Here is a 26499-nt window from a genome sequence, read left to right as displayed (position 1 = left end):
TGCTTCCACAACATGGGTATACAGGACTTGGCTGCATTTGTGAGGTGTCTTAATATGGATTTTTTATAAGTTTTGAGCGGTATGGAAGATATGTGTAGTAGGAAAAATGCTGGGTCATTTGGGATCTGGAAGTCTGTGAATTTCTGAGAGATGGATCGGACTGCAGTCCAGAAACTTGTCAGTTAGGGACAAGACCAGAACATGTGTAGAATCGTTCCCACCTCCTTCTGACAGCACCAACAATGTTTAGAGGAGTCAGTAATCATAGTATGTAAGCGACTAGGCGTTAAATACCACCTCGTCAGAATTTTGAAATTTGTCTCCTGTATTTTAGTGCAGATGGAGGATTTAAGGGAGAGAACTATCATGTTTTGTTTCTGAATTGCAGTGAAAGTACAATGAAGGTCTGTTTCCCATTTTGTGATGCAAAAGGAGGGACGTTTCAGAGCATTCTAATTGGTCAGCGACATCACATGGGCTGCATAGCCTGTCCTCTTAGCTATGAAAAAGATGCGTAGATGCCCAGGGAATTTCTAAGCCCCAGACTCCTGACACGGATATACCTGGGCTTAGAAGAAGTGATTGACACGGTCCAGGTCAGCGGGGGGGGCCTGTGTAAGTTCACCTTACAGATTTTTTCTGTAAAGGTGAACTTACCCTTTAACACAAAAAAGCTGTGTTGAGACAGCCTTATCTGTTGATGGTCCCACAAGGAACTATTCAGCCATATCTTATATCTATAGCTTCCTGGTAGATAGCTTATAATGACAATGGTACAGACTGCACTGCAACAAATAATGCTTGCATTTAATTAGGAGTGCTTATGTTTTTTAGTAGTGGTTCAGCTTAATTATATCTACATAAACTGAAACAAAGTATTGGGAATATGGCAGTTTTATCACCTCATAAAATGTTGCATTGTCCAATTCAACATATTCCCATAACCTCAACTGTACAGACTGTACTATACATAATTTATCATAGACATATGAACATTTCGATGGACTGATGGAACTGCTAAATATAGAGTGTTCACGGACATAAAACCTCTAATAGTTTGGTTAGGGGCCAAACAGCTACAGCTGTTGACCACATTCAAACACATTAAAAAATAAACCGTTTTTACCAAGGAAAGACTTCACCAAGAGTGATATGCTCATTACTGGCACATTAATAAATCTGTGCCTATCCATGAATCATTTAAAGGTGTTGTCTGCTTTTCTATATATCTGGTTTATTTACTAAAACTGGAGAGTGCAAAATCTGGTGCATAGAAACCAATCAGCTTCCAGGTTTTATTTTCTGTTAAAGCTTAACTGAACAAGTTAGAAGCCGATTGGCTACCATGCACAACGGCACCAGATTTTGCACTCTCCAGTCTTAGTAATTCAACCCTTATATTTCCAACACAGTCTTTAATGTCATATCTACAAAAAAGAATTCCCTTTTGCACCGGATTCACTTTCAGACTTGCCATAGGCTGGATGATTCTTTGTCCTCTGTGACTAACACCTGACAAACGTATATATTAAGCACTTAGTTTGGTGTACAAATATGATCACAGAGAGACTGGCAGGCACTGTACAAACTAACTTTCCAACAAGACTGAAAATCACGCTTACCAGATGTACAGATGACGTTACAAAATTGAACAATTGCAGAGACTGGGATGTCTATGGATGTCTATGGAGTAACTGTGATATCTATGTAAAATGAGCTACTGTACATCACAAGCACAGCCAATTGGAAGGATGGAGTCATTTACAAAAAAAAAAAAATTCAATGCCATTAAAATTGTATGGTTGTTATATAAAATTGCATGTTCGTTGCATTAAGTGAAAAATTATCTGTCTTCGGCCAGCCTTAGATGCTATAAGCATTAGCGTGAACCATTCATTTTTTTGCTTATGTTTTATCAGTATACTGGTGGACAGCATATATAAGGGCCCATATTTATTGATATAGCTAGCTACAGGTCCCCAATTTCCAGCAGATCTGCCCTAACAAAAAGGGGTGTGTGTTTTACTTTGGAGCAATAGATAACATCACTGCTGTGCACTACAATCCTCTGACATATTTTGCCCCACCCATAGGGCCTAATCATAGATTAAGCTACATAGGTGGGGCGAAACATGTCAGAAGAGTGTAGTCAGGAGGAGCTTAGGATAAAGCCACATCTTCATTTGTCTGAATAGTGGTTGGGCTCCAATGTGCGGCGTTTCTACCATCTGTCTTCCAATTTGTAACATGTAACATCTGCATTGTTAAAAAACAATACGATAGATTAAATTCTTCTATAGCTGGGTTGGTTTACCAAATGTCATTTTTCCTGTGCGTGTCCCAACATATTCTTTTCATTTACTACGACTAAGACTACAGAACTTCTGGTTTACAAGTTTTCTAAACATTTCTAAAAAAAACAAAAAAAGACATAGTGGGGCTGATTTACACCTATGTCATACTTGTGATCCTGTCATTGGATTGCTAGAAAGGGCAATTAAACTGCTCACCTATTTCCACAGCACTGCTCCCTTGCTGGGCAGATTGGTAAAGCATCACTCCCTTGCTGGTGAGAAAAAGTCCACATTTTTTTTCCATCTAAAAGAAGCAATTACTTTTTTTCTGATCTGGCTAGCAAGGTGGTGATGCCATGGTAACGGGTGAATAGTTTTTCTGCCAATTGGGTTGCAACAGTAGAGAACAGCACCAAAGGAAAAAACACAGAGCCAGTCCTAAGCAGTACAAAGTGACTTTGTTACAGTATATGAGGGTTACTAATGCCAAGGTCAAATAGATGGATATTATTAAAACTTCACTTTTGCTGCAAATCAGTCACCTCCAGGTAAATTATATACATTTTTCTCTGTTCTGAAGTAAATCATATTTGTCTTACTGTGATTTAAGGCTAGGATGATCTGTGGCACAGGCTGTGCTGTGTGTCCAATGACACACACAGTGAGCCTCTTCCCCGCCCCTTTCTCCTTATCACTGGATGTGATTGACAGCAGCAGAAGCCAAGGGCACAGTGCTGGACCATGATATGGCTCAGGTAAGTATTCAGGGAGGGGGGCAAAAGGGGAACTGCACCTAAAAGGTTTGTTACCCTAATGCAGAGAATGCATTAAAGTAAAAAAACCTTCAGCCTTTGCAACCACTTTCATTTGTAGTTCAGTGTACACTTTTAGGAGCTGTACTGAGCTAGTAACATATGATTTCCTGTTCAGTAAACAGAAGGCCCCCAAGTGTGTTTTTGTAGACAACTTTCAGGCTGGGTTCACACTAGTGCGAATTGGATGCAGGTTTCCCCGCATCAAATTTGCATGTCAGGAGACTGTGACTGCCTCTCAATGGAGCCGGTTAACACAGCTCTGGGACGGCTGCAGAGCGGTTTGCAGAAGAGTCCTTTGCGTCTTCTGGCCTGTTTCAGGTCTGAATCCAGCCAAAAATTTGGGGCATATTTGTCATTGAAAGGGAGAACAGGGACGCACCGCACCCCTGCTCCGCACAGCAGCGTGAACCCAGCCTCAGACAATTTTAATTGGAATACCAGTAAAGGACAACTTCATTTTCAGGCCTATTATAACTGGTGAACTGAATGGCAATACACTGCAGAACGCAGAATTGCTTGTTAATACACTGCAATGCATTGCGTTGTGCTCCTGAAAGTGCTGCATCAGGCAACACATTCAAATAAATGGGCTGCCCCTTTACGCAATGCATCTCAACATGCATGCGTTAAACGTACTGCAGAAGACTAGACTACTGTGACTGGGAGCTAAGTTGTGAAAAGTTGTGAAGTTGCTGTGGCATGTAACACCCCACCCCAGTATAGCTAGTTATTTACCTTCAGTCCTGCTCCTGAGTTTTTCACTAAAAGTAAAGTTATCCTTTAAACTATAAGGAAAGTGGTATAGCCTTTAGAAATAGCTGTGCTATAAGTGGATACATTTTTCATTTTATAGGGCAAAAACAGAGCAATGTGAAAGGCACAGTAACTCTGGCTCATCAAAATAGATCTTTCACTGATCTGACTTCAGTAAACTGAATTGTTATGGGCTGATATGGGCTACAGCACTTTGGGCATCACTGTACTGCCTTAGTAAAGACATCAGGCAGTTATATGGAAAGAAATAAAAGCTGTATAGGCCTTATAACAAATCATTTTGTGATATCCTAACAGCAAGTAATAACAAATTATATTATTTTATCAGTATTATAAAACTCAGAAAATGAGAAAAAGCTATCACTGGAAGTTTTGTATCAAGCTATACATGCATGTGGTCTTATCTGCTTCTACTTTTCAACCCTGTAGGACAGAGCACAATGTGATTACAATAGCTAATTGCCCAGATAAGGAGGTCAAAAGGGCCCATGGATAGAAATTCTTTATATCTATGCCAAAGTTATACAATATGGAGCTGCAGGAAATTAAGCTGGATGAAAATCCTATGACTATAATGTGACAGTTTTAATAACAGTAAATGATCTCTGGACCTGCACTAATATGTTTAGATGCTAACATCTGTACAAAGGATGCCTGGTATTAAAAAACATTACATGCTTTAGAAAAAAGTAGTTCAAAGAGAAGAAAACCAGACATTTGGCCTGGCATAACTGACTGTTCATGCCGTTTGCCCAGAATTAGGAGATTATCCATGGATGTATCCTTATGACAAAGCCAAATCAGAAGACTTACATTTTGAATCACCTAAACGTGTCCACCACTGTTTGGTATATTTTGATCTTTTGAAGTCTAACAATGCAAAGTAAATTGAAAGAATATTTTGTAATGGTACGCATCAGTCTTTAAAGCAAACAACTAAACTATCTAAAGCCACACATTAACAATAAAATATTAGCCCACCTTGAAAGCTTTAAAGTGGCTGTAAACCTCACACATGAAATATGAACAAAGCATATCCATCTATAGTGTGTACTTGTCTCACTTAAAAGTACTAAGTGTCATGAATCACTTCTGACAAGTTTTCCTGACACCATGAAAAATGGTGACAGGGGAGGGACCTCCAGCTGACTGACAGCCTTAGCTCTGTTCCTGTGTGCTGTGTAAAGGGGAGTTTGTAATATTCCTTCAATCAGCTCTCAGAGCTCTCCTCACTGAGCTCTACAGAGTGTAACTTCAGCTCTCCGCCCCCTTTTTTCTGACAGCTCAGACAAGCTTTATATATGTGGAACCTTGAATGGATGTAGAGAGGCGACCGCAGATAAACAGGTACAACTTATGTAGGAGGATTTATTTTTTTCTCTGAGTATCACCCGAAGCTACTTACTACACAGGGTATATGTAAACGTTTACAACCACTTTATGTCTTGCACACTTCACCCCTAGCAAATATAAGGGTAAAATAAGACAGCATATGTGAATTTCCTTGTCCATCCTGGCAACAGAGAGATCTGAGAAAAGCAGTCTATACTGAGCCAGAATAGCATCACTTTTCTTCTCCAGCAGTTGAACCTCCTCTTGATAAAGATTTACAGTTCACCTCACTGCTGAATTTAATGTCATTTTGTAACTGATGTTGAAAATTATAATTATAGGTAATATTTTCCAATTATATATTCTAAGAAACAAATTATTTTGAAAATATGTGGCTGTGTTTAGTTCCACTTTGAATTAGAATTTTAGGTACTGCTTGGACCAATGTAAGAATGCATGTGCCATACATGGCCGATTCCTGTGGGTGCTTGAAATTTGTAGGCACTGCTACTGCAGTGATTGCTGCTAGCTTCTGGGTCCCACACTGAGCCGCTGCCCTGCTGCATTGTAGGTCACTCACTTGGCACATTCGCAGAACGACTTGCATTTTTCTCAATGACTGTAAGGCGTTCTCTGGTTGGCCATTGTAGAGATTTTCTCTACATCACCGTCCCGCCTCTCCACTTACTCCAGAGAATGTTTTGCATGTATTAAGCAGGTGTCTGTGTTCAGGATGTAGCAGTGCAGCCACTTGGCACTGGACCCCAAAGCTAGAGGCTATTACTCTAGAAGTGAAGCCTACTATAGTGTTTCCCAGCTTCCACAGGGGTTGGCCAGGTACGGCACATGCATAATTACAGGCTGGGAAATCAATTCCAGCCACCCTGAACTTTGTTTCCAAATGGGAAGAGGAGATCCGTGTTACACCAGATGATTTAGTGTTAGATAAAATGATGACATTTACAAGGCTTCGAAGTCAACAAGGGTGAAAAAACGTTATTAGAAAATACTGTCTAAGTGGCCTTACAGTGCTACATGCCATAGACCCCCTCTGTACCAAAAGATTGTTGGAGGTGACTAGGGGCTCCAGGTACAATGACCCATATTTGGGTTACCTGCCTACTTATTCTTCCCTTCTGAGGTAAAATACTGCATTTATACCAAAAGCCTGTGGGTGATACCATTCCTAATGTCCCTGAAGTTACTCTAATTTCTATGATCCTTGGTTCTTTTGAGCAAATCAAGAAATAATTATTATGCCATTTCCTCATCTCTGCTAAAATTATAAATTCTAGACATTGGTGTAAACCACATACCTCTCATGTGGCTGAGTGGGCCTGTGAAATGCATTCTATATATCATATGGAACAACGGTTCTCTTGGGAAATGGCACCTCAGAGGTTTATAAACTAATGTGGACAGTATGAAATCATTTTAGATACTCATCACATTTTCAATCTTTTCTTTGATCTGTCATCTAGGTCAACACCGAGCCCCCTTAATATTCTGGCATAAGGCGGTGTCTGTTTTTTTTTTTTTTTTTTTATCTCCCCTCTTTCTCACCCCCCCTTCCACTTTTTTCTTTTTATTCTTGCTCCCCTTTCATACCTAGCTGCGCCCTTCCCTTCTATGTCTCCACAATCTATGGCGGGGGGGGGGGTTACGAGTGCCTTAATCTTAGCAATCGCAGTTAACAAGTACACACAATATTACTTTATATACATATCAGTGCTGTGAAATGATTAATGAATGAAGGAATACTATTGCACTAATGAACGATTAACCACAGATTGATTCCATATGTGATTTTTTTTTTTAAATGTTAAATTGCAATGTCTGTGATCAAAATGTTAGATGTATTCTGATCTGAGGAAGGGCAAGAGCATGTGAGCCCGAAACGGGAATCTTTTTGAACACTTTCTGAGATGTAACTTTACAAATCTTTGAACGAATAAACAAAGTTTTTAAGTGCAGCAATCCTCTGGACTTTTTCTCTTATATGTATGGTCAGTGGGAAGACCTGATTGCTTTGCACTAATTGTGAACTGGGTGAAGCTTTCCTCAACAACATTCGCAATATCACTTTATATACCTGATTTTTATAGTTCTGACACTGTTGTTTTCTTTTTGGAATAATTTTTCTTTTATCTTCTCTCATAGATCCGTGTACAGGCCATAACGTGATTTATATTGTAGATTTGTTCTCTATGTTTCTAAACATACAGATAGGTCATACTTGGCTATCTTGATTGACTGATTATACTTGGACAAGTGCGACGCATTTCTGAGCATGCCAGCTGCGTATGTTGTGGAAACAGTGCTCCTTTTACAAGCATCTGATGCTCTGCCCAATGCTCTCCAAGCCTCGTTTTGGAACATCCAGCGAATGGCTGTCTTTCCATCTACAGCGGTGTAGCGAGGACTGTTTGTATACCTGCAGTGCTAAGACCGAGGGCCTCTGACAGTTCACCACCATCCTGGGGGATCCACATTAATGTGCCTGCTATACCTCTCCCCAGACCAGCTGAGAGGTGGAGGAACCGTGACCTGGCTTCCTATTCTGCTCCTGGGACATTTCATCTACAGATGTGCTTGCTTTTATCTTCACTCATGTGAGTTGCCATTTGTATGTTACTATTAAAAGTTTTAAATTTCTACACTTAGACGTGCCTCTCTTCCTTGGCATTCTAAACATTCAGAAAGACACACTCCTAAACCTTGTGGACAACCTTCCCAGAAGAATTGAAGCTGTTATAGCTGCAAAGGGTGGGCGAACTCAATATTGAACCTTATGGACTAAGACTGGGATGCCAATAAAGTTCATGTGCGTGTAAAGTCAGGTGTCCCAATATTTTTGGCAATATAGTGTAAATGGAGTTTATTTATCACTTAAGGGTCTTGTGTCTATTTCCTGATACAAATATAGTGTCAAGTTAAAGATATCCACATTTGTGTGCCTATAAGTTTGTGCAGTAACTTTCAACCAAGTGTGCCAGAGGGAAAGAGGTTGTTCTTAGAGTCGAGATGCAGAACAGTGAACCAAAATTACTAAGTGGCTCCTTGAAGTGTGTGCTATACTTGTAAAGTGAGAGATCCACTTTTAAACTAATATAGCATATTTCATCAAAAAAGGTGGTACTGTCAGTTGAAGACAGGAGCTACAAGGGCAGGAGGCTGATTATTACTACAAACATTTAGGTTTCTAACACTAAGATACTTTTTACCTATGTAAGCTGAATAGTTCCTCCTCTGCAGATAAAATTCCATAATATTCTTTACATTTGTGAAGACAAGAACATTCCATTTTTTTTCAGCCCCAGCAATGTGCATTTGGATTCTTTTCTTCTATACTTGACATTCATTCTGCAGTTCATCATTTATTTCTCACCTAATTAGTTCTTATAATTGTAAATGCTGAGATGTTATAGAGATAATCAAATAGCTAATTACCACTAGCTCATTTTTACAATACGATATGACACTAGAAATTGTATTATTACTAAAGTATACAGCTTGCATTCTGGCTGATGAGCGCAGAGAGGGAGATCTGCAGTGTAATTTGGATTTGACTGTGTATTGTACAAGGACATTTAAATAAAACCAGACATTCAAGTTTCCGAGTGTTTGTGCTGGCAGAAAATAGAGAAAGAGCGCACATTTTTACATATCAAACAGCTGACATACATCGAAAAATCAAAAGCAGACAGTTACATTTGTGTGGGCATTTTACCTTCCCACGCATGTAATATTTTTCAACTCATATCCTAGGGAAATCAAGCATTTTTACAACCCAAATACTATGAATTCACATATAGAAAATAGAAGTATGACAGTGATAGAACTGGATTGCCTGAGAGGATGACAGACAAAAGAAGACAGGTACTGCTTATGTTTTAAGAAGCAGACAATAGGTGCAAATAGAGATGCACAGTACCAGACTTTCTTCACTCAGATGCCATAATTCAGGATTAGGATCTGTGCTGCGGTGTCATATATACTCTTTACTTGTTCTGCAAAAATACTGCACTTACAACTAATGCAGACAGAATATAAAATAACACGGTAGAGAAAGTAGGCCTACTATTTTGCTTTTCCTAAGTATATACTAGAACGAGCAAGCAGTTTGGCAACATCTAGAGAGCTATCAAAAACAGATATAAACATTGTACAATGGTTATTCATACTAAATTCAAGCACTTGAAAATGCATACAAAACAGCATACCAAGTTTCAGAGCTGAAGGAGTAACCTCAATTTCTCCTCGAAGTGGATGGTATGTGGAATTATGAGCTTCTAGTTCTGCTTCAAAAGGGTCAGGGCTAAGGCGATCCGTGATGGTGATTCTATCTTCTGTTTTACTGGAGACATCATGTTCATCAAACACGGCTATCAACTGGAAGAAGAGGGCAAATGTGGTTACAAACATTGCAGTTAAAAACACTACAAATTAAAGGATCTCTTAACAAAACGGCAATTAGAATTCACAACGTTTTTTGGGAACATCATCTATAAGAAGGTGTTAATGTATATGAGGAACTAATGAAACTATTTTTACTGTATGTGGTAAACCTATGTCAAATCTATGACAATGTTTAAGAGATTCTAGGCTATCCAGAAAGTGTTTGCATAAGTACTGTATTTATCGATGTATAACACGCACAGGTGTATAACACGCAACCCAATTTTAGGAGGGAAGTTTACAGAAAAAAAAACTTACATTTTAAATAAAGAACTTTTCAGCAAAATTAGGGTACAAGGTCATCAATGCACCCTGCTCAGTGCCCATCTGCAGCCATTAAATTGACCAACAATGCAGTCTGTTCAGCGCCCATCTGCAGCCTAACCTTTCCCATCATTGCAGCCTCGCCAGTGTTGGATTATCCCTGCTGTCTCCATGGGAAGAGGAGAAGTGAGCGCCGCTGAATTACACAGAGCCGCGATCTCCTGTGTACCTGGCACTCCGTCACTCACAGCCATGCTCATATGATAGACAGAACAGTTGACCAATGCGGGGCCAGGAGGCGTGGCTGTGAGTGACGGAGCGCCGGTTACACAGGGGATCGCGGCTCTATGTAATTCAGCGGCACTCGTTCCTCTTCCCTCAGAGACAGCAGGGATCGGTGTATAACATGCACCCACGATTTTCCCCTGATTTTAAGGGAGAAAAAGTGTGTGTTATACACCGATAAATACGGTACTTTTTTCTACATTAATCTTAACTCTGCTTTTTTTTTTTTTTTTTTTTTTTTTTAACTCTAGCAGTAAGGCCCCCATTCATTGCAAGTGTTAAAATTGTTTGTCAAGTCTAGGGGTAGAGAAAATAAGCTGTAATACCTACCTTACTCCTCACGCCAGCAGACTTCCATCATGCTGCGCGACCCAAAATCCCCAAAGCCCTTTCTCTTTAGTGCTCAGGCCAGAGGATGCACTTTGACATCATCATATACAACATAGAACCAATATTCTACAGACTACAGAAAATGTTTATAATACACTTTTACTAGTTCAGCTCTTTGCAGGTACTACATATGTCCAAAGAGTGAAGGGTTCAGCACAAACTGATAGCTGCAGTAGCAACCATTAGCTTGTGCCTGTTTTTCTCAGTCAGCTCCTGGCTACAAAGTGAAAGTGATCCAGTGGCTGGATAGCTGCCGATCACATTCACAGTACGGACAGTGCAGTTCTAAACGGGAGCCCAGAACCACACTGGAAGGAATCAAAATAGTGAGCGAGAGGAGACAGAGGAACTTTCATTCCTCAAACTCCTCTGCCCAGAAAGAAACTGGAAGCGACAACGATTTAGTCACTTCCAGATTCAGAGGGGTCATCCTCTTGCTGATACAGCCAGGGAAGCTTGTAACCAAGCCAATCTCTGCTCGGTTAGGTGCTTTGGAGGACATGGGAGACTTTGGGGTATATTAGACCCCCAGTGTCTCCATAAAGAGTACCTGTCACTTGGAACAAAGCTATCACATGGGGGTTTGTTAACTGCTTGTAATAGCGATAAAGTTAAATGAAAAAATGAAGTTAAAAATAAACATTTTAACAGAATGCATTTGAAAAAAATAAAACATAGCTGCCCTGCACACATCTGTAAATGCAAATATGCCCCCTGGATGCACACGCGTATATAAACTGCACCACACATGAGGTATCGGCGGACCAGAGCTCACAGTTAACTCTAAACCAGTGAGTCACGAAGGCTTTTAAAGCGTCACCTATAGAGATTTTTAGGTCCCTAGTTTTGTGTGATATCATGGGCACACACAATTTTAAGACTTGACATGTTTGGTATCTATTTACTCAACACAACCTCATTTTTTATAATTTATCCGAAAATTGGGTATTATTTATTATATTTTATCCTGAAAATATGCATTTAATAAATAGTTGCACAAATATTGTGCAACACAAACATTGCAACAACTATCTTGTTATTGTACAAGGCCTCTGCTTTAAGAAAATATATCAAGTTCTGGGGGTATTAAGCAATTTTATAGCAAAATATGTATATTTTAACATGTGTGCAAAAAATGTAAAAATTGCTCTAGTGCCGAAGTGGTTAATATACAAGGCTAGGACCAAATGTCCAGAACGCCTGGGACTTTTAGGCTATGAGCCCTTGATTTTATTTTAAATATAATGTTTTGTTTTTTTATGTCAAAAATGATCACCAAAACGACCTGACCATTAGTTTTGAGTAAAGTGAGGAAGGATTAGAACCTCCATTAGGTTTTCCTTTACTTCCTGTCCAAATAACCAGAAAGTTAAAGAGCATTTTCCCATTGCCACACAGACAGTGAAAAATTCCTAAAAGGAGCCTTACCATTCCCTATTCTAAAAAGAGATGTGTTTGTGTCCCCACAGGAGAGAATCCCTCTGGATTTCCTGCACTAGGACATGAAGTAAGGGACAACTTTCCAAACATGCGCCCAACAATAAAACCTAACAAAGGTTTTAGCCCACTCTATCCAAATAAAAATATTGACTCTATGCTACCTGTTGCATAAAAAACTTCTCTTGGTTATATCTCCAACCTTTTCTGATCTTATTTAAGCATACTTCACTAGTTCCATTTTAAATCAAGTGATATCACCTATTAAAACAAATTCATATCCAGGGTAAATGGAATAAATGTGTTTCAAAATTTTAGCAGAGAAATAAATATACATCAATACTGGACTGCCAAACCAATTTTGATTTTGACAAGAGCAAACCTGTGGTCATACATGCATATCCCCAAATTTGGAAAACTGCTGCCAAACAGCGCAAACTGGGAACTTCCAGGTGACACTGAAAATTTTGGCCAGAACAAATCTAAAAGAATTAATACCAGGTTAAAACATGGAATGTGCATCCTAAGGTGTGTTAATCATCGCTGCCTGTCAGTCGTCAGTTCATAGAACACTTCACATTAGAGTGCAGTTGACAGAAAACAATGCTGTACAGTAAAATTACATATTATGGAGTTTGGGCAATTACTTTGGGAACCTTTCATTAAAAATAGAAACTGCATATGCAATAGTAGCATTTTCCCCAAAGTTTGTCAGCATTTGAAGAAATGTTACAATGGGAGAAGCCATGGTACATATTAATCTTGCAGTTTCTAAGTGGTATTTGGCAAACATTTTAAATATATAGTTTTGTATTGAGGAAGAGGTTTGTCTGATGTTATTGCAGTCTATCTCAACAGACAGCAGACAGTGACAGTAAAATCCCCCCAATAGGAAAAAAAAAACAGCAATAAAATATGAAAGGTTCTAAAGCCTCGTACGCAACTACTAGTTTGACAGCACAGGTCGGAGCTGCTGTAATAACAATCTGATGTTAGTATAGCGATCTCTCCTGCTGTGCTATTCTGCTCTGACAAGTGTTCTGAAAGCTCAGATCGGGAGCCGATCGGCAGACCTTTTTCGGTCATGACCCTGGGGATCGGCTGCCAAACACACGGCCGAATGATGGCCAGTTTCTCTTGAACTGGCTAATGCCACCCGACATTCGGCCCATGTGTATTAGGCTTAACTTTTCCCCAACTCCAAGGCTCGATTCACACTAATGCGTTTTTTGATGCTTTTTTGCAGAAATGGATTAAATTTTATTTAACATAGGTTCCTATGGAACATGTTCACATCAATGCATTTTTGTGCCTCTGCATTTTTGGAAAGGGTCGGGGACTTTTTTCCTGCAAAATGCAGCGTTTTGCATGTAATAGACTTCAATTGACCTGCATCAAAAATGCAAGGACTGCGTTTTTACGACGATTTTGCTACAATTTGCTTTTTCTTTCTACATCTACTGTATATAGCTGGTTGCTAAGGAGCCGGCCACGCATTCCTTAAGAACTGATGAGTCATCAGCTATCAGGGGACGAGCGTGCGCCCCCTGAACCATACCAGGCCGCATGCCCTCAACTTGGGGGGGTGGGTGCTTGGGACAGGGGGGCTCTGCGCCCCCCCAGCTCAAAGCACCTTGCCCCCTTGTCGATTGGGACAAGGGCCCATTACCGACAACCTTTAACAGAATCTGGAAGCCCCCTTTAACAAGGGGACTGCAGATCCCACCGCCCCAACTCTTGTGTGAGTCCTTTATTAAGAAAATAGCTCTGAGCTGTCATCTCCTGGTGTCATCTTCTCCCGGTGCTGCCTTCTTGTGCTGTCTTCTTCCGTGTCGCTGTCTTCCTCCTTGCCGCCGGTTAGCCACTAAAAACAAAAAAGGCCACTCTTGTCTTGAGGCCGTCTTCCTCCATTGTGATGCCCCCTGCTGTCTGACATCTCTTATATAGCCATGGGACATTACCATCCGATGACGTCACCCAGAGAGCCCGCCCCTTGTGATGGGCATGCGGCCTGCTATAATTCGGGGGGGTACTCGCTTGTCCCCTCCCTTGCCTTACCTATCAGGCTGCATGCTCGGATAAGGGTCTGGTATGGATTTTGGGTGGGACCCCACGCCATTTTTTTTAAATTTTGGCATGGGGGTGACCCCTCCAAATCCATACCAGACCTTTGCAAGGTCTGGTATGGTCTTTGGAGGGCCCTATGCCATTTCCACAATTTTATTTAGCTGGCAATTTTTTTTTTACATTCAGCTGTCAGCGGGGAAGCCCACTGACAGCTGATGACTCATCGGTTGTTAAGGATGCGGCGGCCGGCTTCCCGACCCCCTCCTTAGCAACCAGCTATATACAGTAATGTATTAAAAAAAACACACAAATCACAAATTGCAGCAAAATCGCAGTAAAAACATGGTCACAAAAACACAGAAACACAGCAAAAAGCACTGCAGAAACGCTCAAAAGCAACATGCATAGATGTGAATCGAGCCTAAAACAAATACAGTTTTGGCTGGAGATTCACTATATATTGCTCTTAACTTGATTTACTTTTAGTGCCTTTTTATTGCCATAAACCCCACACATAACAGATCTACTGTTATGGCATGGCAAATAGGCAATTAATTTTACAGCTAACATTCAAGTTTATAATTACAGATGAAATCCATGTGAAGTCATATTAAGAAAGGATCAAGTTCTTCCTTTTTGAGAATCAAAAAAGCTAAATTAAAAACAACGTAGAAACTGCAATGTGGACTGCACAGGTCAAAGGCCATGATCATGAAATTCCCTAGTTGGCATATATGTGATCTGTCAAGCGATAAGAATGGTAATGAGCTGACTTATAGGGTTACATTACAGTGGAGCATTGTACGTGATCTTTTGTTTTTTTTTTTTTTTTAAATCAGCATTGGTTACATTGAGGGTCATGTTAGGAGCAGGGCATCCTCTTATTTTTATTTTATTTTATGCCAGCAAAGGACTGACCTAACCATATATACAGTTTTTTTTTCATTTTAATAAATTCACAGACATTTCTAAAATTCTCTTTTCATTTTATCAATATGGGGTACTGAGGATAGATTAATGAGAAAATAATACTGAATACTTTATGAACACACTGTATTTCTGGCTATACTCTTGCAGATGTTTTGTCCAGTCCCATACAAAATCTAAAATGTACCTGTCCTTCAAATGATACATCTGTGTAAAGCGTTATAAGCTGTTTGCTTCATTTTGTACAGGTACCCAAAATCAAGAAACATATGTGTAGACTATATAAATCAGTTTTCTCTACACAGCGCTGTCTTGGGCTCGGTTCACATCTATGCGGTTGTGATTGATGTGGTTTTTAGGTGTGTTTTGCGTTTATCACTTTAACAGTGTATAGCTGGTTGTTAAGAAGCAGGCCAGGAAGCTGGCCACTGCATCCTTAACAATGGATGACTTATCAGCTGTTAGCATGGTTCCCGTACATAGTGCTGTTTATATATATGTATATGTATACACACACACACACACACACAACATACATGCGTTAGTCAGAAGCCACCATATTTTGGGGTTTTTGGTTCAAACCAAAGCTACAGAAGAATAAAGAACACCACAAGTACTGAAATTAATGGCAGCTGAAACTTTGACTCAGTGTGCATGACAAAATCACCATGTAAAGGTTAGTTGCATTTCTACAAAAACTGTTTTGCCTGATCAAAGTAATTTTGATCACTAACAAATAAGTATTAATGTGGTTGATCATTTCCTACTAGTTTTCTCTAATCTGAAGTGTTGTTACATAGAACTTCTGGTTTGGAAGCATGGAAACTACCATACAGTCTTGCTGGGTAGGGTGAATATTGTAAAGGTAAATTTCCGTATCTATTGAACTGAAACACTGAGTGGGTATTTTCATTTGCATTATAGTGATAGTGTACAATATTCTACCTCTGTGGATCAACAATAGGCTCTAGGAACTACTCATGACAGAGTTACTTAAAAACATCTCCTGTATACCGTACTCCTAAAGAATATTTCATTCTGTATAGTGTACAGGATACCAACACTATTTGGTGTGGGTATCCTGCAAAGGTATAGAGTAGTTTTCATATTCTGTTTTACTGTGTCATTGTGACTTGTCAAGAATTGTAGTTGTAACAGTCTAATATGTTCACTTTACACCACCAGCTAAAGAGCAACCAAGAGAGTGACAGTAATTCAGCAGAGTTGCAGCAGGTTTTCTGTTTACCAACATTATTTTATACTCAAGTCGTTATGTATCTACTTTTGATGAAAATTGGCTAGCACTGTATACATACTGTATGTGTACAGCACAGTAACAAAGATAATAAACTTGACCTGTACACAGATTTACTGCTCTGGACTATCCAAGATAAGAGAACACTTGTCTGTTCCATAATGCTATTAAACCAAAGGTTTCTCATAACGTGTCACTGACTGGAAAACTGACCATCTCATTAACCAATATTAGGTCATAATGTTCCTCTACTCCAAGTTAACATTAGAAAATATGCAGGTTCATGTGAGAGTGTTGATACAAATCTGTGGTGACGGTGCTAACTAGAGCTGATTTAACATAGATTTGATTCAGGAACACAATATCTTAAAGGGTAGAGAAGCCTAATTAGTTATTTTCCAGAATAGGTGTCAGGCGGGGACATTGTTCATCTGAACATTTCACCGCTTGTAATTAAAATGAGCTTTATGGCTAATGGAGGACATAAGATAAAGCACTCAACACACTGCTATACTCAATCATAAAACTATTTATTGCTACCTTTATGAGTTTATGCATTTAGCCTATCTGCAAATTATTTAAAAAAATCTTTCATTTAAAAATATTGAAATAACTTTAATGAAAACAAATCTGTAAACGTTTCCGTAAGACATAACTGTAATAAGATGTAATGCAGGCTATTTAAGTGTTGAATAGCGCCTGTCATGGAATTCTCAAATTACATTTCCACAATGAGTTTTTTGAAAAAAAATGTAAGCACACAAACTATTTTGTAAGCCAACATAAGATAAAATAGGGTGAGTAAGGTAAAAGTAAACAAAAAAGATACAAATAAGTAAACCACCTAGATTCCAGACAATATCTATCATCCAACTTAACACATTTATCGTGATGATATTTTTTAAACACAGGGAAGATACCACACACATATAGAAAAGGATATGTAACTGGGATCTAGCATATGCTCCTTGTGGTTTAGGGGTTTGACTATACAGCAGAGGGAAAGCCTTCTCAAACTCATGGTCACGCTCTGGAATAGCAGAAACTCTTCTGCAGAAAATGTTTCGGAGCCAAAAAGAACCCCTTCATCAGGCATGTGAAGATCCATGGTGTGCTGGCAAATATTTACACACCGCTTTCCAGAATAGGTCTCTCAGACTCTTTGATCACACTACCCTCAGCATCATTCCATAATGGGTCTCACAGACTCTTAGGCCACACTACCATATTGATGTGCTCAACTTTGTGGTTTCCTTCACTTTTGACAGGACTTTACTAGATCTCCAGCTAATCACCCTCGTATTAGTGCAGGCATGTCCAAAGCCCGGCCCATGGGCCAATTTCGGCCAGTGTTCCAGTTTCATATGGCTCTACTGGTAATTTGGACATATATAGATATATATATATATATAGATCTCTCTCTCTCTCTCTCTATATATATAATATATATATATATATATATATATATATATATATAGAGAGAGAGAGAGAGAGAGAGAGATCGATCTATCTATCTATCTATATCTTTTGTGCCACCCCCCCCCCAAAGAATACCAGAGCATCGCGCGACGCTTGGGGATTTGTTGGGGGCCATAAAAGATATATACCCCGTATTTATCGTTCCCCGGAAAGAACAGGGAGGGGGTGGGATGAGTGCCGTCAGATTACATACAGGAGAATCTCCTATTTACTCGGCAGCCTCTGTAATAGGAAGTACCATCTCCTGGGCTGGCATTGGATGACTGTTCTGTCTCTCATAGGAGGTGGGACTTTGTATTAAAGAGGCCACCGAGTAAACAGTAGATTACCCTGTATGTAATCTGTTGGTGCTCATCCCGCCCCCTCCCTGTCCGAGGGCTGCAGATGGGCATGGATCAGGCTGCATTCATTGCAATGTTGAGGCTGCATTCAGAGGCTGCATTCTGCATTCATTGCAATGGTGAGGCTGCATTCAGGGCAAAGGTGAGGCTGCATTCATGGCAAAGGTGAGGCTGCATTCATGGCAATTGTGAGGCTGGATTCATGGCAATTGTGAGGCTGCATTCATGGCAATGGCAAGGCTGCATTCATGGCAATGGCAAGGCTGCATTCATGGCAATGGCGAGGCTGCATTCATGGCAATGGCGAGGCTGCATTCATGGCAATGGTGAGGCTGCATTCATGGCAATGGCAAGGCTGCATTCATGGCAATGGCAAGGCTGCATTCATGGCAATGGCAAGGCTGCATTCATGGCAATGGCAAGGCTGCATTCATGGCAATGGCAAGGCTGCATTCATGGCAATGGCGAGGCTGCATTCATGGGAATGGTAAGGCTGCATTGATGGGCACTGATTAGGCTGCATTGATGGGCACTGATTAGGCTGCATTGATGGGCACTGACCCTTATTTTGTTTCACAGTTCTTTATTTAAAATTTAAGTTTTTTTTCCTGAAACTTCCCTCTTAAAGTGACGGTGCGTGTTATACGTCGATAAATACGGTATATCCATACAACATGCCCGAGCTCATCCTTAGTCCTGAGCGGTGCTTGGGGATTCGTTGGGGGCCACAAAAGATATATATCTATCCAAATAACACGCCCAAGCTCATCCTTAGACTCTTCAACACACAGAGAATTCTTGTTGGGCAGTGTATTAGTTAATTTGCATTTAGTTTTAATGGTTCAAAAGAATGTCAGGCAAAATGGTCATCCCTCACGCATGTTCACTTCATCAAATCTGGCTCTCTTTGGAATAGGTTTAGACTTCCCTGTATTAGTGCATCTCCTGCTTGTCATGGAGAGGACACTATGGGTTTCATCTGTGCTTTGCCAGAGCCTCTGCCATGTAAACAGTAGATCATCCATATCTTTCTCTGAGTTTTTGTTGTGGAATGTGTGCTTCCCAACATGAAGGCCTCCAAGCTGACAGATCACACCCAGGTCCTCTGGCACCAGCTGCTTCAACAGTGGTCATGATTATCTCATTAATTTTGACCTCAATGTGGCCAACCCCTACCCTTCAAATCAGATGTTATTTTATGGTGTATAATGGGTGATCAATGTCCACACAAATGTAGTTAACATTTGACATGTCTTTATTAAAACATGATTCAGAGCTAAATGAACAGCAGAATCATTACATTTAAAAAAAATCAAGCATCACTCCAATAATATGATTGAAGTTTCCACAGCTTGGCAACTTTCCCCTCCCGAAGAACTAATGATCTGTCCTACTCACTTCAACTCCATTCAAGTGACATGCTCTGCAACCACCGAAGGGGGGAGCACCACCAACAGTTCCATACTCCCTCAGGATGGGGAAGCCTGTTATCCAACTGCATGGCACCTTTTCATCCACCAGAGAGTCATGACAGTTCACCCTTCAGATCTCCTTACAGACATAATAGTAGTGCTGCTTTCAGTGGGTTATCTGTTCCCTGACATACAGGCTTTAGAATCCCAAGGGCAACATTCCTCAAAGTCATAAAAGCCATATACATTGCCTTGAAAAAGTATGCATACCCCTTAAAATTTTCCACATTTTGTCACGTTACAAACAAAAACGTAAATGTATTTTATTGGAATTTTATGTGATAGACCAACACAAAGTGTCACATAATTGTGAATTAGAAGGAAAATGATACATGGTTTTCCAAATTGTTTACAAATAAATATCTGAAAAGTGTGGTGTGCATTTGTAGTCAGCCCCCCTGAGTCAATACTTTGACTTTGCTTGCCTGGGGGGGCGTGGGCACTGCCACTGCGGTTGCCACACTCGCTAGCGGATTGGGGGATGGATGGCAGCGCTGGGTTGGGTGCCGCTTCTCGGATCCTTACCGCCCCCTCCCCCTTTCTCTGCTGCGCTGGCGTGACGTCGGTGGCGTCATCGCCACGGCCCCTTTATAGGCGTCTCTGGGGTTGGCTTTGGCACTCAGGGCTCCTTCACACATCCATGCTGGTTCAGGATTCCTTCCCACTTTATCACAGGTATCAGCCTTTTGTCCATCCTACCTTGTTTTTCACTGCACCCATGTCCCATGTGGTGGTCTTTTCCAGTTTCAATTCTTTTCTATTCACTTCATGTCAGCCCTTTGGCTGTCATCCTCCTCCTAGTTTCCCCAATCTGGGTTTCCTCATCTATCCTCCACATACCCTCTCTGCACATAGTCTCAGCACATAGTCTCACCATGGTTCATTTTTCATTCCTACCCACACCTAGGTTGCCTTGTGTTCCACTGCCTGCTCTGGTTGATGCTTGTTAGGGGGCTTCGGGCGAGATGTCCGCCGCAGCTCCCGGTTGGGAGTACTTGTTCGGACGGCTCATGGTACCCGGCATCACACAGCCAACACACGAACCTCAGTAAGTTTCCAACCTTGGGTTAGGGTTTTTTTACCCTATTATTGCTTAACTTTGCATTTACCCTACCAACTGGCCAATTTTTCTTACTCATAGATACATCTTGTGCGTGCTCCTGATGAGTGGCCTTCTAGCCAAGAAACGCGTTGAGCTGCCATACGTCATGATCACAATACACATTACCCGAATACCAAGTTCACCTATATACCCCCTCCTTTGGACCAACGAGGTCATAGACTCTGCAAATACTATTATGATTTATTGGTTTATCCAACATTATTTTGGTGCATTACATAAGAATCTTGTTTGCCATATATGTGATACTGCTTGTTTGATGCCACTTATACTGTATTATCATTTGATAGCACTACGGATGAATCCTGTTCTGCTATATACTTGACACTGTCCTTATGATGTCATTTATACTGCATTATCATTGTACCATTGTCATATGTTGTACCTGCTTTACTTAATTGTATTGTGTGGCAATCAATTAAAAATTACAAACACACAAGACTCTACAATGTTCACCTTTTATTTATTTGGTTACCATGTGCCTCATTTAAAGTCCCACCCCCTTGTTCTCCCCCCCCCCCCCCCTTTTTCTTTTTCTCAATGTATGACAGGGATGGAAATATGTGACCTTACCAGGCCACATTTTCATTTAAAGTCCCAAGGGATGGAACAGCTGGCCTTACCAGGCCACAGGTTCACTTAAAGTCCCTTAAACTCCCATTTTTAATTCAATGTTAGATACAGGGATGGAAGCATGTGGTTTAGCGTTAATATATTAATTGCATTACCCCTATTGCAATGGTTTATTCTATGACAATTTTCTTGATCCAGTTGCAATTTTCTAACCTTAGTTAACCCATCACCATTGACCATTACTATATCTGCTTTATTTTTTACCCCAGTTTATTTATTTAATTATTTTTCACCAAATTATTCTATACCTTCCCAGGGTGCTTTGGCTCTGCTCTGGTCCGTTTATGGGGGCAGTGTGAGCCAGGCTGGGCTGCCTGCCGCCGTGTTGGTCTCCTGGTCCGGGAGCTGTGACGCACCTGGCGGGCCTCCTCCCACCTCTGGCTTTGCTTGCCTGAGGGGGCGTGGGCACCGCCACTGCGCGTCTACGTCACGCACCCCACACAGGACGTTCGGCGCTCCTTGGGCGCCGTTGCGTCCCCAGTTGCGGTTGCCACGCTCGCGAGCGGATTGGGGGATGGATGGCGGCGCTGGGTTGGGTGCCGCTTCTCTGATCCTTCCCGCCCCCTTCCCCTGCTGCGCTGGCGTGACGTCGGTGGCGTCATCGCCACGGCCCCTTTATAGGCGTCTCCATGGGGTTGGCTTTGGCACTCAGGGCTCTTTCACACATCCACGCTAGTTCGGGATTCCTTCCCACTTTATCACAGGTATCAGCCTTTTGTCCATCCTACCTTGTTTTTCACTGCACTGTCCCGGTCCCATGTGGTGGTCTTTTCCAGTTTCAATTCTTTTCTATTCACTTCATGTCAGCCCTTTGGCTGTCATCCTCCTCCTAGTTTCCCCAATCTGGTTTTCCTCATCTATCCTCCACATACCCTCTCTGCACATAGTCTCAGCACATAGTCTCACCATGGTTCATTTTTCATTCCTACCCACACCTAGATTGCCTTGTGTTCCATTGCCTGCTCTGGTTGATGCTTGTTGGGGGGCTTCGGGCGAGATGTCCGGCGCAGCTCCCAGTTGGGAGTACTTGTTCGGATGGCTCATGGTACCCGGCATCACACAGCCAACACACGAACCTTAGTAAGTTTACAACCTTGGGTTAGGGGTTTGTTACCCTATTATTGCTTAACTTTGCATTTACCCTACCAACTGGCCAATTTTTCTTACTCATAGAGACATCTTGTGCGTGCTCCTGATGAGTGGCCTTCTAGCCACAAAACGCGTTGAGCTGCCATACGTCATGATCACAATACACATTACCCGGATATCAAGTTCACCTATATACCCCCTCCTTTGGACCGAGGTCATAGACTCTGCAAATACTATTATGGTTTATTGGTTTATCCAACATTATTTTGGTGCATTACATAAGAATCTTGTTTGCCATATATGTGATACTGCTTGTTTGATGCCACTTATACTGTATTATCATTTGATAGCACTACGGATGAATCCTGTTCTGCTATATACATGACACTGCCCTTATGATGTCATTTATACTGTATTAAAAATTACAAACACACAACAAGACTCTACAATATTCACCTTTTATTTTTTTGGCTACCACGTGCCTCATTTAAAGTACCACCCCCTTGTTCTCCCCCCCTCTTTTTTTTTCTCAATGTATGACAGGGATGGAAATATGTGACCTTACCAGGCCACATTTTCATTTAAAGTCCCAAGGGATGGAACAGCTGGCCTTACCAGGCCACAGGTTCACTTAAAGTCCCTTAAACTCCCATTTTTAATTCAATGTGAGTCAATACTTTGTAGAACCACCTTTCGCTGCAATTACAGCTGCAAGTCTTTTTGGGTATGTCTCTACCAGCTTTGCACATCTAGAGAGTGAAATTTTTGCCCATTCTTCTCTGAAAAATAGTTCAAGCTCTACCAGATTGGATGAAGAGTGTCTGTAAACAACAATTTTCAAGTCTTGCCACAGATTCTCAATTGGATTTAGGTCTGGACTTTGACTGGGCTATTCTAACACAAGAGTATGCTTTGATCTAAACCATTTTGATGTAGCTTTGGCTGTATATTTAGGGTCGTTGTCCTGCTGGAAGGTGAACCTCTGCCCCAGTCTCAAGTCCTTTGCAGACTCTAACGGGTTTTCTTCTAAGATTGCCCAGTATTTGGCTCCATCCATCTTCACATCAACTCTAACCAGCTTCACTGTCCCTGCTGAAGAAAAGCATCCCCACAACATGATGCTACCACCGCCATGTTTCACGGTGGGGATGGTGTTTTCAGGGTGATGTGCAGTGTTAGTTTTCCACCACACATAGGGTTTTGCTTTTAGGCAAAAATGTTCAATTTTGGTCTCATCTGACCAGAGCACCTTCTTCCACATGTTCTTGTGTCCCCCACATGGCTTCTCGTAAACTGCAAACAGGGCTTCTTATGGCTTTCTTCTTGCCCCTCTTCCATAAAGGCCAGATTTGTGGAGTGCACAACTAATAGTTGTCCTGTGGACATATTCTCCCACCTGAGCTGTGGATCTCTGCAGCTCCTCTAGAGTTACCGTGGGCCTCTTGGCTGCTTCTCTGATTAATGCTGTCCTTGCCTTGCCTGTCAGTTTAGGTGGACAGCAATGTCTTGGTAGGTTTGCAGTTGCACCATACTCTTTCCATTTTTGGATGATGGATTGAACAGTGCTCCGTGAGATGTTCAAAGCTTGGGATATTTTTTTATAACCTAACCCTGCTTTCAACTTCACCACAACTTTAACCCTGACATGTCTAGTGTGTTCCTTGACCTTCGTGATTCTGTTTGTTCACAAAGGTTCTCCAATAAACCTTTGAAGGCTTCACGGAACAGCTGTAGTTATAATGCGATTAAATTACACACAGGTGGACTCTAGTTACTAATTAGGTGACTTCTGAAGACAATTGGTTCTACTAGGTTTTAGTTAGTGGTATCAGAGTAAAGGGGTTTAATACAAATGCGCGCCATACTTTTCAGGTATTTATTTGTAAACAATTTGGAAAAACATTTATCATTTTCCTTCCACTTTACAATTATGTGCAACTTTGTGTTGGTCTATCACATAAAATCCCAATACAATACATTTAATTTTTGGTTGTATTATGACAAAATGTGGAAAATGTCTAGGGGTATGAATACTTTTTCAAGCCACTGTATGTCTGAATTATAAATAATCACTTTAAATATTTTATAGTGATCATATATAGTACATCATATATAGTACCGTGTAAAGGTTTTAAGTGTGAAAAAAATCTGTAAATTAAGAATGCTTTCATTAATAGAAGTGTTAATAGTTTACTTTTAAATGAACAGAAGAGGAAACCAAATCAAATCAATATTTGGTGTGACTACCCTTCTGGTGCTGGTGTGACCAGCATCAATTTATCTAGGTACATACAGTGCTTGTACACACAGTTTATGAAGGAACTCAGCAGGTAGGTTGTTCCAAATATCTTGGGAGAACTAACCACAGACTCCATGATGGTGAGATTAAGGCTCTGTGGGGGCGAAACCATCACTTCCAGGATTCCTTGTTCTTTTTTACGTTGAAGATAATTCCTAATGACATTGGCTGTATGTTTGGGGTCACTGTCCTGCTGCAGAATAAATTTGGGGTCAATCACACGCCTCCCTGGATGTATGGCTTGATGGATTAGTACCTGCCTGTACTTCTCAGCATTGAGAACACCATCGATTGGACAAATTTAAAGACTGTAGATGCAGTGGTCAGACATGCTTACTTCCCTTCGACATCAGAAGATATTCAGCAGTGCCAATAGTACAGAACTGGCAGAGAAGAGTAATAATGCATGTAATAAGAGTAATAATGCATTAAATTAAAAGGGTCGTAAACCCTCAAGGTTTTTCACCTTAATGCATTCTATGCATTAAAGTGAAAAACCTCCTTAGTGCAGCAACTCCCCCCCCCAGCCCCCCTTTTACTTACCTGACCCCAATCGTTCCAGCAATGGGGACGAGCACAGCAGCTCCAGTCGCTGTCTTGGGTCCTCACTGGATAGATTGATAGCAGCAGGAGCCATTGGCTCCCACTGCGGACAATCAAATCCAGTGTGAAAAAAATTGGTAAAAACCTATAGCTGCGCACCCTGGATAAATAATCAACAATGATAATGATAATAAAAATAATAAATAATAAATAGAGCAGCTCGTAGTGAGACCAAAGGTCTAAATATGTGATAAAAGAAACTTAATAATATTCCATACCGCGCTCATAAATCATGTGTAAATTATACAATAAGTCCATAAACCACCACCAAAAATTCAATCCAAGTGAAAAAATGAAAAATAATAACAAAATACGTATGAATTGCTGTGAAAAATATGTGCCATCTTCCACTGATAATCAAGCAGACATCCTACTCACCGGACCAAAATGACACCCATTACAGGTAGTCAAATAGCATGATGTAGCAATAAAGATGTGTCCTCAATTGTGTTACAGTCCCCAGTAGTTGTAAATCTGCCACTGATGATGTAATCATAAACCCAAAGGAAAAAAGAAACTCCTCATGGTGTAGTATATAAAAATATTTATTGCTATAAAACAAGTATCACGGTTGAATAAGTTAAAATCGGCTCAAACAGGAATACACGAGCAGGTACGTCGTTTGCGTTCCACCTGCGCTCCAGACAAGAGGCGGAAGTGACGGGTCACGCACTAACCGACCCAACGTGTTTTTCATCAGCGATGTCTGACGTCATCAGTGGTCATGACGATGTCAGACGTTGCTGACGAAACACGTTGTGTTGGTTAGTCCGTGACACGTCACTTCTGCCTTTTGTCTGGAGCGCAGGTGGAATGCAATGGCGAACCTGCTCGTGTACAGTATTCCTGTTTGGGACAATTTTAACTGATTCAACTGTAAGTGATACTTTTACTATTTTTATATAGCAATTCATACCTATTTTGTTGATATTTTTAATTTTTTCACTTGGATTGAAGATTTGGGTGGTGGTTTATGGACTTATTGTATAATTTACATAATCAAATCCAGTGACAGGGGGGCCGGGGGCGAGCCCCAATGTCTTTGTCGATGGATGCAGCAGGACTCAGGAGCGCTCCCGCCTGAGTGCCCCCATGGAAAGCGGCTCTCTGTGGGGGCACTCAAGAAGAAGAGGAGCCAGGAGCGCCGCTGGGGGAAGAGGAGGAT

General features: G+C 41.0%; 1 protein-coding gene across 4 annotated transcripts in view; it reads right to left on the bottom strand.

Moving 5' to 3' along the window:
• The window catches only part of PARD3B (par-3 family cell polarity regulator beta), a 2266259-nt gene that overhangs the window by 1861672 nt on the left and 378088 nt on the right, over window positions 1-26499 (bottom strand). For all 4 annotated transcript variants that reach the window (XM_073633364.1, XM_073633363.1, XM_073633365.1 and 1 more), the window contains exon 3: window positions 9439-9607. In XM_073633364.1, coding sequence (XP_073489465.1) covers window positions 9439-9607 — 169 coding nt within the window. The remainder of the gene's footprint in view (window positions 1-9438; window positions 9608-26499) is intronic.

The sequence above is a fragment of the Aquarana catesbeiana genome, linkage group LG06, assembly GCF_042186555.1.
Source record: "Aquarana catesbeiana isolate 2022-GZ linkage group LG06, ASM4218655v1, whole genome shotgun sequence".
NCBI lineage: Eukaryota > Metazoa > Chordata > Amphibia > Anura > Ranidae > Aquarana > Aquarana catesbeiana.
The sequence above is the reverse complement of the archived record's forward strand: the minus strand, read 5'-3'. Positions and strand labels throughout refer to the sequence as shown.